Source organism: Gastrolobium bilobum, unplaced genomic scaffold, assembly GCF_033153095.1.
Source record: "Gastrolobium bilobum isolate Gb01-03AN ecotype WA unplaced genomic scaffold, APGP_CSIRO_Gbil_v1 utg21941, whole genome shotgun sequence".
Classification (NCBI taxonomy): Eukaryota; Viridiplantae; Streptophyta; class Magnoliopsida; order Fabales; family Fabaceae; genus Gastrolobium; species Gastrolobium bilobum.
Window position 1 is genome coordinate 75,300 of NW_026895293.1, and position 12,158 is coordinate 87,457.

At 39.5% G+C, this 12,158-nt stretch overlaps 1 protein-coding gene across 1 annotated transcript; it reads left to right on the forward strand.

Moving 5' to 3' along the window:
* Positions 1-2,104: 2,104 nt before the first annotated feature.
* On the forward strand, positions 2,105-11,865 carry LOC133304781 (AT-hook motif nuclear-localized protein 20-like). The gene is made up of 3 exons (XM_061504845.1): positions 2,105-2,295; positions 3,503-3,586; positions 10,980-11,865. Exons 1-3 carry the CDS (start codon positions 2,105-2,107, stop codon positions 11,863-11,865), a joined length of 1,161 nt encoding a protein of 386 aa, XP_061360829.1.
* Positions 11,866-12,158: the final 293 nt, after the last annotated feature.

Genomic DNA, 12,158 nt, shown 5'->3' on the forward strand with positions numbered 1-12,158 from the left:
TTGGTGTTTTGAGCTTCAAAGAGCCATCTTTGTGAAGAAAGAACCAACCTTTGGTGTGCCATTTTCGTACCCTTGAGAAGTCAGAGCTTGAAAAGCTGTTTGGTGAGTTCCAAGAGCCATTGCACCTCTGTCTTGAGCTTGGATAAGCTTCACCACCTTTGATCATGAGTTTGTTATGTTAAAAGTGGAGTTTTGGCATGTTTAATGGGTTAGTTAAGTAACCAACACGTATGTTAACCTGTATGTACCATAAAATGCATGTTTAAGCCTCTGGAATCGTGAAATGAACCACATTTGGGTAGGATATCTCGCGAAATGCAAAACTGCATTCTGTCACAAAATATCTGGATATGATATCCGGATATTGATATCCGGATATGGGGTCTGTTGATATCCGAATATGGATATCCGGATATGATATCCGAATATGATATCCGGATATGGGATATCCGGATATGTCCCCAACAAATATCTGGATATTTTGGATTTTCGAGAACAGTAGCGGTATTGTTCATACAGAAGGCTGTTTTGGGTTTGTGGACCCTAGATTGATGAAGTTAAACTTCTGTAATGATTAACTTAAGTCAGAATCTATGTGATTAAGGGCTTGTGGCTTGTGAGAAGCCTAAAGACATGAAAAGTAAAAGAAAAACGTTTTCTTTATGTTATATGCTTGTGAGTTATGGTTGTTGATATGATTGCTGGTCCAAAACATATTGTGATTCTGCTTTGTTTGGACTTTGAGCTTGTGTGTGGACTCTTGGCTTGGATAGCTAGCTTGCAAGGTAAGCTTTCGTGTCCTCAATTTAGCCATTGTTTGTTCCACCATGTCCCATGGGGCGACAGTTATATGCATGATGTGTTTTCATGTACTGTTTTATTGAAATGCTATTGAACTGTTAAGTGCAATTGCTTTATGATATGTATGTGGTGTTTCGCCTAGACAGGAAGCCATGAGGTGGTCCTGTGGGCGGGTACAACATGGGCATGTACTGTGTGGGTAATAGACGTATTCCTGCACTTCTCGGATCAGTAGAATAGTTATAACACACACGACATGATTATCTGCTGCATTGCACTGTTTTGGAACTTATATTGTTTAACTGTTTTGGAACTTATATTGCACATGTAAGTGAGCTTGGGGTGGAAGATCCTTGAGGTCCCATTGCCTTACTGAAATTTCTGTTTAGAGATCTCACCCCACGTTTGGGGCGCTTATTTCAGGTTCAGGTAATGCGGGGGTTGAGACCTCTAGCGGCAGGAGGCCGGAGCTTAGCTGATTTATTTGCTGTTATGATGATTATGTTAGATGCTGGATTATGCCTGTTTCTATTTGCTGTTAGCTTTATGATTATGTTGCTGTTGTTGTTAAGACCTTGTTTGGCTATGTTGCCTTATTTGGTGAGCATGGGGATTGTTCATGCCATATTGATTGACTATGCCTTTGTTTAGATTTGAGTTGTATTAATGTATTAGGATTATGTCCGAGCTACGTGTTGTAGTTCCGTGATTTTAGATACCCACATTTATTTATATATTGAGGTAATTCAGTTAGCTGTTTATTTTCAAATTATATACAGGCGATGTTTTTATGAAATTGATTAAGTAATCAACTTGGCTAATTATAATGACGTCATAATTGAAAAGAAAAAGATATTCCGCAGTTTTAAATTAAGCGTGGCTTAATACGATGACATGTTAACAAACCGGGTATACACGGGGTGTTACATTTTATGGTATCATAGCACTTTCTAGGGAAAAGCCTGTATGTGTTGCAATAACTTAGGATGTTTTGTTGTGAGTCGTGTCTGTATGTTCTCTCTATTGGGTTTTGCTATGATAATGCATGTGTGACCACATTGCGTGGGCCTGATCAACTCATTCTTTGTGTAACTTGTGCAGAGTCATGGTACTACCTCGGAGGAACCGAGACACTAGAAGGGATCAACTTGATCCTTTCCTGGCTGCATTGGCTGAGTTGCAGGTGGCTCGACTAGTCGACCAGGAGGCCATGAGAATAGCAAACCAGGCTATGCTGGACGCCGTTAGGGAGGCGAACAGGAAAGCTACTGAGGATGTATTGGAGGCAAACCACCTGACGAACATGACTATGATAAGGGTCATGTTGGAGGAGATAAGGGCTGGTCCTGGTGTTGGTCAGTTCCCACCTCCACCGCCACCACCGCCTCTACCTCCACCTAGTATGCAGGACGAGAGCCAGAGCCATGTTGAGGGCACTGGTCATACTACTGGGGTGATAGAACCCTATGTGGAGCCTGCTGAGGATCGCGATGTGTTAGACCGCCGGCTTAATGCTTTCCGCAAGCATAAGCCACCTTCCTTTGATGGCTCTTATGATCCAATTGCTGCGGCGAGATGGCTTCAAGCACTGGACAAGATCTTCCGTGTCATGCAGTGTACTAATCCGCAGAAACTGATGTTCGCCACATACATGCTGGAGGGCGATGCACATGAGTGATGGATGAACACCTCTCACGCTTATGAGATGCAGGATCATGTCATGACATGACCATTCTTCGAGGATTGCTTTCTGGGTCGGTACTTCCCGTATGATGCGTAGGAGAGGAAGCAGGGGGAGTTCGACAGGTTAGTGCAGGGCTCGTTGTCTGTTGACGAGTACTTGGAAAAGTTTAATGAGTTGGTTAAGTTCGCTCACTTTCGGATGGCTATGCCTACTTCGACCTTTTTGGCTGCTAAGTTCCGCAGGGGACTTAGTGAGGGGATTGCAGAGCGTATTGTTGGAGCAGCATCGAGAGATTTTGGTACACTGGTACAGCAGTGTAAAGACATTGAGGATGTCTACATAGTGAGTAAGGCCAAGAGGGCCAAGGTTGCTGAGACCAAGGGAACTTGTAGTTCCACTTCCTGGAAGGACAAGAAGTTTGCTGGTAAAGGAAAGGGAAATCAGTTGGCGGCTAGGCAAGCGCCAAATCAATTCAAGAGGACTACTACTCAGGGGAGTGCAGCGAGACCTCCTATTCCCAGGTGCACGGGATGTGGGAAGGTTCATTTGGGGCCGTGTGCTACCGGTCAGACTGTTTGTTTCCAGTGTGGCAAGGAGGGCCACTATGTTAGAGAGTGTTCGTCGTCGACGGCAAGAGCTACAGCAGTTCAGGCAATTCCACTTCAGATGGTCCCCTTTCCACCTACTTCAGCACCTGCTGTGCCACCTGCCACGAGGCGAGTTTACACTTTGGATCGTCAGCAGTCGGACTGAGCTCCGAACCTTGTCAGAGGTACTGTTTCCATTGGTGGATCTATTGTTGATGTATTATTTGACTCTGAGGCTACGCATTCTTTATTGCAACCTCGATTGCTATGGGGCTTGAGTCGCCCATGTCTGTGTTTTCTGCACCGTTGCGGGTGACTACTGCCACCGGAGAAAAGTGAGATACTACCACTGTTCATCGAGATGTCGTGTTTCAGTGGGATTGTCGATGGCTAACTTAGAGATTATTCTGGGCATGGATTGGTTGTCCAGGAACTGTGCATTGATTGAATGTTGTGCCAAACGAGTGGTAATGTCTCTGGTTGATTCTACAGCCAGTTCCTCGCCATATATTTCATTGCTGCAGGCTAGAAGAGCCTTGAGAGCAGGGGCATTCGCTTATGTCATGTTGAGAGTTTTGGTAAGTGGGACACAAGAGGATATCACTAGCATTCCTGTGGTGGGAGAATTCCTCGAGGTGTTTCCTGAGGAAATTCCTGAGTTTCCGCCACATCGGGAGATAGAGTTCTCCATAGACTTGTAGCCTGGTGTGGGGCCTATTTCATTAGCTCCGTATTGGATGTCGCCACCGGAGTTGGCGGAGCTGAATAAGCACATTGAGGATCTTTCAGCGAAAGACTTCATTCGACCGAGTGTGTCTCCTTGGGGAGCACCAGTCATCTTTGTGAAGAAGAAAGACGGGACTATGCAATTGTGCACCGACTACAGGCAGCTGAATAAGGTGACAATCAAGAACATGCATCTCCTTCCGCGTATTGATGCTTTGTTGGATCAGCTCAAGGGTGCTTGTGTGTATTCGAAGATTGATCTCCGGTCCGGGTACCATCAGATTCGGGTGAAGCCAGAGGATGTCCCTAAGACTGCGTTTCGTTCGAGATACGGTCACTTTGAGTATTTGGTGATTCCTTTTGGACTCAAGAATGCACGCGCAGTGTTCATGGATTACATGAACCGGATTTTCCAGTTGTACCTGGATAAGTTTGTGATCGTCTTCATTGAGGATATCTTGATTTACTCCAAGACGGAGGAGGAGCATGCTGAGCATTTGAGGATTGTGTTGCAAGTGCTGAAGGAGAAAAAGCTTTATGCTAAACCTTCGAAGTGTGAGTTTTGGCTCAAGTCTGTGAAGTTCCTTGGGCGTGTGATTTCTGCTGAGGGAGTTGCAGTGGATCCCAACAAGATTGAAGCTGTGTTGGATTGAGAGAGGCCCAAGACGGTTACTGAGGTGGGGAGTTTCTTGGGTTTGGCTGGTTACTACCGGAGGTTTATCAAGGGATTCTCCACGATGGTTCTACCATTGACTCGCCTTACCAGGAAGGAGACTCCGTTTGTGTGGACTCACGAGTGTGAGGAATGCTTTCAGGAGTTGAAGGAGAGATTGACCACCGCGCCTGTGTTGATCCTTCTTGATCCTGATGAGCAGTTTGAGCTTTACTGTGATGGCTTCTGGAAGGGGGCTGGGCTGTGTTTTGATGCAGACCGGTAGAGTTGTTTCTTATGCTTCGAGGCAGTTGAAGCCTCGTGAGGAGAACTACCCAACTCATGATTTGGAGTTGGCTGCGATTGTGTTTGCCTTCAAGATTTGGAGGCATTATGGACACACAGATTATGTTGTTATGCTGGATTATGCCTGTTTCTTTTTGTTGTTAGCTTTATGATTATGTTGTTGTTGTTGTTGAGACCTTGTTTGGCTATGTTACCTTATTTGGTGAGCATGGGGATTGTCCATGCCACATTTATTGACTATGCCTTTGTTTAGATTTGAGTTGTATTAATGTATCAGGATTATGTCCGGGCTACGTGTTGTAGTTCCGTGATTTTAGATACCCACAATTATTTATATATTGAGGTAATTCAGTTAGTTGTCTATTTGCAAATTACATACAGGCGATGTTTTTATGAAATTGATTAAGTAATCAACTTGGCTAATTATAATGACGTCATAATTGAAAAGAAAAAGATATTCCGCAGTTTTAAATTAAGCGTGGCTTAATATGATGACATGTTAACAAACCGGATATACAAGGGGTGTTACAGATTACATCACTTCTTTTGTGCTTTAAAATGCTGTTATCTGTCATTTTGCAGTAGGGTAATCGGTTACTTTTCCTTGGTAATCGATTACCTGAAAACAGGGGATGCAAAATTGAGCCACTGTGATCAAAGTAATCGATTACCTGAGCTTTGGTAATCGATTACCTAGTTCAGTAATCGATTACTTATCTCAAGGTAATCGATTACCAGAAACAGGGGCCCCAAATTGAGCTACTGTCTCGTTTTGAACTTTTGGGTAATCGATTACCTCAAGAGTGGTAATCGATTACCACGGTGTAATTTTTGAAAAGAAGTATTTTTAAAACCTAAAATAAATGGTATTGCTTAGAGAGTTGATAATTAGTATGTTTTATGCTTCCGCGAGTTTCACATTTACAATTACGGCGTTGTTTTAATTAGTTACGGAAATGGTTAATTGTGAACAATGAGGATTCAATAAAAGAAAAAGTTCATCCGTAATTTAATTAACTCAATTACTATGATTGTAACTGCGCTTAGTACCATATGCAATGATAACATTACCGGTACGTAACGGGCTGTTACAATGTGAAGAATAGAGAAGAGGGGATAAAATATGTGAATTCCTATAACCCTTTTATGAGACTACAAACATGATTTCAGGTTCATCTTATCCAACCTCTAACTTATACTTTGTACAAGTTTGGAAGATTTAGTGCATATTGAACGAAAACTTGTATAATGATGATTATACTTTAAGTGATATGTTAATGAGGATGAAAGAGAAGTTTGACAAATATTGGAATGAATATAGTACAGTTCTAGCTTTGAGCTATTCTTGACCCGATTTGAAGCTTGTTTTCTTAGACTTTTGCTACTCAAAACTTGATCCTTTTACCTCTCAAAATAAGGTTAAAAATATAAGAGAAAAGTTTGAGAAGCTTTATTAAGAATATGCGAGCACAAGTCAAGTGCTTATAATTCTCATTCATCTAACAAATCCAATCTCCGGCACAAGTCAAGTGGTGAAAGCTATAAGCCTAAAAAATCAAAATTATACATAAGAGTAAGTTCCTTCATGCTAATTTAGTCATTTTTTTCATTGCTAATTCGTTTATATAATTTATATATCAAATCTTGCCGGAGTTTGAAATGTTTGAGAATGAAAGTATGTTTGTTGGTGGTAAAAGTAAATTAAATCTTTATTTGGATGAACCAAAAGCTAAATTTGGTGATGGGGAGGATTTTGACGTGCTTAATTATTGGAAGCACAATGAGAATAGATTTTCCACACTTTCTATTATGGCACGAGATGTGCTAAGTATTCCAATTACTACAGTGGCATCAAAATCAGCTTTTAGTATTAGTGGGCATGTTCTTACCAAATATAGAAGTTCCACTCTTCCTGAAAATGTCCAAATGTTGATTTGCACTAGGAATTAGTTGCATGGTTTTCTCGTGAATCCTAATGGTAATGCTTTGAGTTATTATGCTTAATATTTTATAAGCAGATGTAATATTGCTTGGTTATGTTGGGATTGATTGTATAATTGAGTAGTTTTGTTTCCATTGGTTACAAGTTTTAGATGAAGATGATTATAATATTAGTGATTATGAAACAACATAAGAAGCCAATGTGCATCAAGAAGTTCAAATTGAAGATTAGAGAGGTATTTATGTTAATTGAGTTTATATATTTATGTTAATTGTACAGATTTGAGTTTATATATTTATGCTAGATAATTAAAGAAAAGACCACTACCTATATGTTGCATATAACTTAAACGCGTCTAGAGCACTTGCAAAAACAAGGGTGGAGAAAATTCATGCTTCGTTGCTAGATTCCTATCTTTTTCAATATGAACTTAAGGCATAAATTTTAGATTAAGTTCTGAAAGTTCAATGTATAAGCTACTATATTGGCCTTATAATGTCAAAACACTTCTCATTGCTCGAATTTATTAGATCATGAGTATGTCTTATGGGTTTAAGTGTTTAACTTTATAAACTTCACCTGTAATGGGTTTTTTTTCTTTTTGTATTAATTATTTAAACTTATATTTAGTTTTCCATTTTTCAATGTTACTTTGAGATCTTCCTTCTTACATCCTAGTCCTACGTATATAAAACTATACCGGAGTTAAAACAAAAAATTAAACAGGTTATTGTTTTAGTTGTAGATATATAATATAATTTTCTATTAAATTAAACAGGTTAGATTCATTCATTTCTTATATAGTTGAAATTTATAGTTGAGATCCATTATAAAGACCAACTTGAAGACCCTACCAAGTCTTGTTTCTTTAATTTCTAAATTAAGGAGTGTTTTGTTTTCTTTGTTTATTTATAAATGTGTTTTCGTAGCTTAATTGTGTTTTTGATTTTTTTGTTGTTGATTTCTTCATCATAATTTGCTGAGTGGAAATGGGCAAACCCTTAAGTTATTGAGCAGGTTGGTTGGTAAACCTTGATTTGAAAAAAGTATATTTTTTTTCTCAATTTGAAAGGCTAATTGCTGATAACTGATTACAGGTAGTGAACCACAAGAGACCAACCTACGAAGAAGTTATAAGAACCTTCAAGCCTGGGAAAGCAATATCTGCCAAATGTAAATCCACAAAGTGGTGAATGTTGCTACGAGTGTTCATTGTAAATCCAAAGAGAGAGAGAGAGATTCGTCAATTGTAACATCTTGGGTGCTGACGATTGTATAGTTAGTGGAGGAGCTAGCGTACTATCAGCGGGAGGGGTACATGAATGAATCGAATAACACCGGAAAGAGAGAGATTCCAAAGACTGTGCTGGTATAGGACAGTACAGTTGAGGATAGCTTATAAGAATTAATTGGTACTACCTATACTAACAAGATGCATCTACTTTTCGGTAGCCCGGATCGGAAGAACTCAACAGTTAAGCGTGCTTGACTTGGAGCAATTCAGGGATGGGTGACCTCCTGGGAAGTTTTCCCGAGAAGTGTGCGAGTAAGGAAAAAGCACACTGAAAAGTCTCGTGTTAGTATGTGGGGATAGTCGTTGATGCTTGAAGCGGCCGGACGTTACATCAATCATCAGGGAAAATAAGCTCGTTTGGTTCAAGATTCATTTCTCTTTGTTCTTGTTGTGATCGTGAATGGTCTATGAATATGTCTTGCATGGTGTTAAATGATGAATCATTGTTGAAGTAAACTCTATGCTACCTTTGTGTATGCTCCAATTTCTAACAATATTTCTTTCTTTTTTCTTTCTTTTCTTTTGATTTTTTAAAAGCAAAAGTGACAGTGAAATTCTTGATCATCTTTCTGCACTCAATACTACGAAAATTCTGAAATGATACTCTCTCCATGTTTTTTAAAGAAACAATGATTTGCATGTTTTAGCCTGTAATAAGATCTTCAAAAAAATTACATAAGGCTTTCTGGAAGGCCTATAGGCTGGCCCTAACCCATAGGGCTTTTGATCCATATGGGCCTATATCATTGTAGGCTTTTGGTCCTGTGGGCTTTTTGGCCCTACCGACATGGGCTAGGAATAAATCGGCTGGGCTGGCCCGTTTTGACAGCTCTAGACACCAGCACTCGGTGATTTCACAATTGATCAATTGAGGTATTATAAAATACCTATAATTTTATTTCAAAATTTATGACCGAATTAGATTTCGTCGCAACCAACCCATCATAATCTGTCGCAAAGTTCGTCCCAATTCATATCCGGAAATCCATCTCAAAAAAAAGTCTCAATTTGAGACAGAAAAGTTCCCTCCAATGTCTAAAGGTTTGACCCATACATTTGCGACCGCTACAGTCGTCGAAAAAAATTTCGTGGCAATATCCCGTCGTAATTTCTCCAAATTTGCGACAAAAATTTACGCCACAATTTGCTACAGCCTTGCAACAAAATTTTTAACATAATTCTGTTGCAATTACTTGCCTTTCGCAATTTTCCTCGCAATTTCAGCCTTTTCAAGTAGGGAAGCATGTTTCCTTGGGTTGTGGTAGCCAAACATCCCATTTGACGTTGATGGAAAAGGTCTGGGAGAGTGAAAGTTTGGAGGTACTTTCATAGGGCAGTGAAGTATGAATATATTGACTTCATACAAACTACTCAAACCCTTATCAATCTAATGATTTTTTAATTATGACATTTAATTCTATTAATTCAATCACAAACTATCAATTAATAATAATTAAATTAAAAATTTGAGTCAATCCTAATACATAAACGCTTAACTAAAGAGTATATTTACATATTAAACTAATCATAGTATGGAAGTATGGATCTATTTCTCGTATGTGTGAAGTATGTTGATCTGACGATGATAAGAGAGACAGTGATATGGACCAAAACTCTGGAAAGTCACCATACTTGCTCCAGGCTAACTGAGGGTGAAAGGGGTAGGCGTAATACGGTTATGAATTGAGGAAAGATTTCAATAGAGTAAGAGTAATAGTAACAAATAGAGAAGATGGCAGAATTAAGAAGCGAATATCCCTTTATATAGGATGTTGAAGATTCCCTCCAGGTTCACAAAGTATTATGCCATTATATTTCTAGCCCTATGGGCCCTTTTAAATATGATGTTGTGTGACCCCTAATATATAAAAAGTTATGTGTGCATGAGAAATATATGAAAGAATACTTGAACAAATAAGTCATGTGGTCCAGGTACTAAACAAAAATGAACTTGGCGAACGGCCATATGACAAGACTCGAACATATATATTAATTGTGTTGGTTTGATTCCTTATATGAAGAGGTTCATTACATAAGAATTTCTCCCCAAATGGAGCGCTGATATGAATATATAATATATATATCGGGGCCCGAGAAAATGACGTGCTCCTACCTGGCCACTTGCACGCGACCCCACAAAACCCTAATTTCCGAGACCCTCAAAAAGCAGAGCTTGTTGCGATTATAATACCATCAACAATAAAGAAAGAAAGAAAAGAAAAGAAAAGAAATAAATACTTAAAGAGTTAAAAAAAAAAGGGAAAAAAAATATATTATAGCTCCCCAAATCAAAACTTAGCTCAGTCCAAAAAATTTCTCCGCAGTTCTGTTCAAACAGTTTTGTTTGTGTTGTTATTTACTACTTCTATTTTTCTATACCCTATAATTATTACTTATGTGCTGTGCTTTGATTTTGTTAACTCTCTCTCTCTTTTTCTTTGATCTCTCATATTTATCTTATATGCTTGATTCTGTGAAAGGTTTTGCATCTGATCCATGTTTTGTCCACTGAGATCACCTCTTCAAATAAGAAAAGAAAAGAGAGTAAGAGAGCACTTCCTAATCGTCTGATCCATCTACAACCATCCCTTTTGCATCTTGTGATGATGAAACCAACTCTTTTAATTAATCTCTCTTTCATTTCTTTTACTTGATTATTCCTCTGAGTCATTGAATCTAATTCCTCACCTCTAACTTCTAAGCACCTCTCTTTCCTTTCCCTTCTCTCTCTCTCTCTCTCTCTCTCTCTCTCTCTCTCTCTATCTCTCTATCTGTGTAAGAGAGTGAAAGAGCATCTGTGTGTTCTTATGTTAGGTCATATTTTTGTTTCTTATATTATGAGCTGTGTTAAGGTTTGACTTTCTTGTCCCTTAAAATCAAAGAAGACAAAAGCAAATTGAGACCTTAAATCTCTCTAAATTGCTCTTTGTGGTTAATCATCTTCATCTTCTTCTTCTTCTTCTCTTGAAAAAGAAAGAAAGAAAAACTCAATCTTCAGCAACTCTGGCTAATCCATGGTGGACGGGTCAGGTGGGGTTAGCAGGGGTAGACCCTGCAACCAATTCACCTTCTTTGAACAAAAGAAGCCACACAGAGCTTTCAATCAACGAAAGCAACAACAACAACAACAATAGAGACGAAGATGATGAAGACAGAGACAACTGTGATGAACCAAAAGAAGGTGCAGTTGAAGTTGGAAACAGAAGACCAAGAGGGAGACCCCCAGGTTCCAAAAACAAGCCAAAACCACCAATCTTTGTAACAAGGGATAGTCCAAACTCTCTTAGAAGCCATGTTATGGAGGTAGCTGGTGGTGCTGATGTAGCTGAAAGTGTTGCTCAGTTTGCAAGGAGGCGTCAACGTGGTGTTTGTGTTCTCAGTGGAAGTGGCTCTGTTGCAAACGTTACTCTTAGACAACCTGCAGCACCTGGTGCTGTTGTTGCACTTCATGGAAGGTTTGAGATTTTGTCCTTAACTGGGGCATTCTTACCAGGACCTGCCCCTCCTGGTGCCACAGGTCTCACAGTGTACCTTGCTGGAGGACAGGGTCAAGTTGTTGGAGGAAGTGTTGTTGGGTCTTTAGTTGCTGCAGGACCTGTTATGGTTATTGCTGCAACTTTTGCTAATGCTACTTATGAAAGATTGCCCCTTGAGGATGATGATGAGGGTGGTGGTGGTGGTGGTAGCAGTGCCGTGCAAGGTGGTGGAGCTTTGGGAGGTTCTCCGCCACCGGGAATTGGAAGTAGTGGTGGTCAATTGCAAGCTACTCTTCAAGATCCATCATCTTTGCCTTTGTATAATCTTCCACCAAATCTTCTTCCCAATGGAGGGCATGAAGCTTTTGCTTGGGGTCATGGACGGCCACCTTATTGAATTGAATTAATATAGATATGTAGATCTTGTGATCTAATGGAAATTAATTTCATGTTGTCTTTTTAGGTCACGGGTTCGGATTCAGAAACAGTCTCTTTGCAAATATGTAAGGTTAAGACTGCGTACAAAAATTATTCTCACCCCACCTTTACTAGTTGGGATTTAAGGGGGAATGGTTTTTTTAGTTTGAAAAGTAGGAATTGGGGTTAAAAAAAAGAATTGGGAAGTGTTTAGAGTACTGATGAAATAGTTGTGAAGAACTCTGTGATGATGATGGGAATATAGTATAGGAA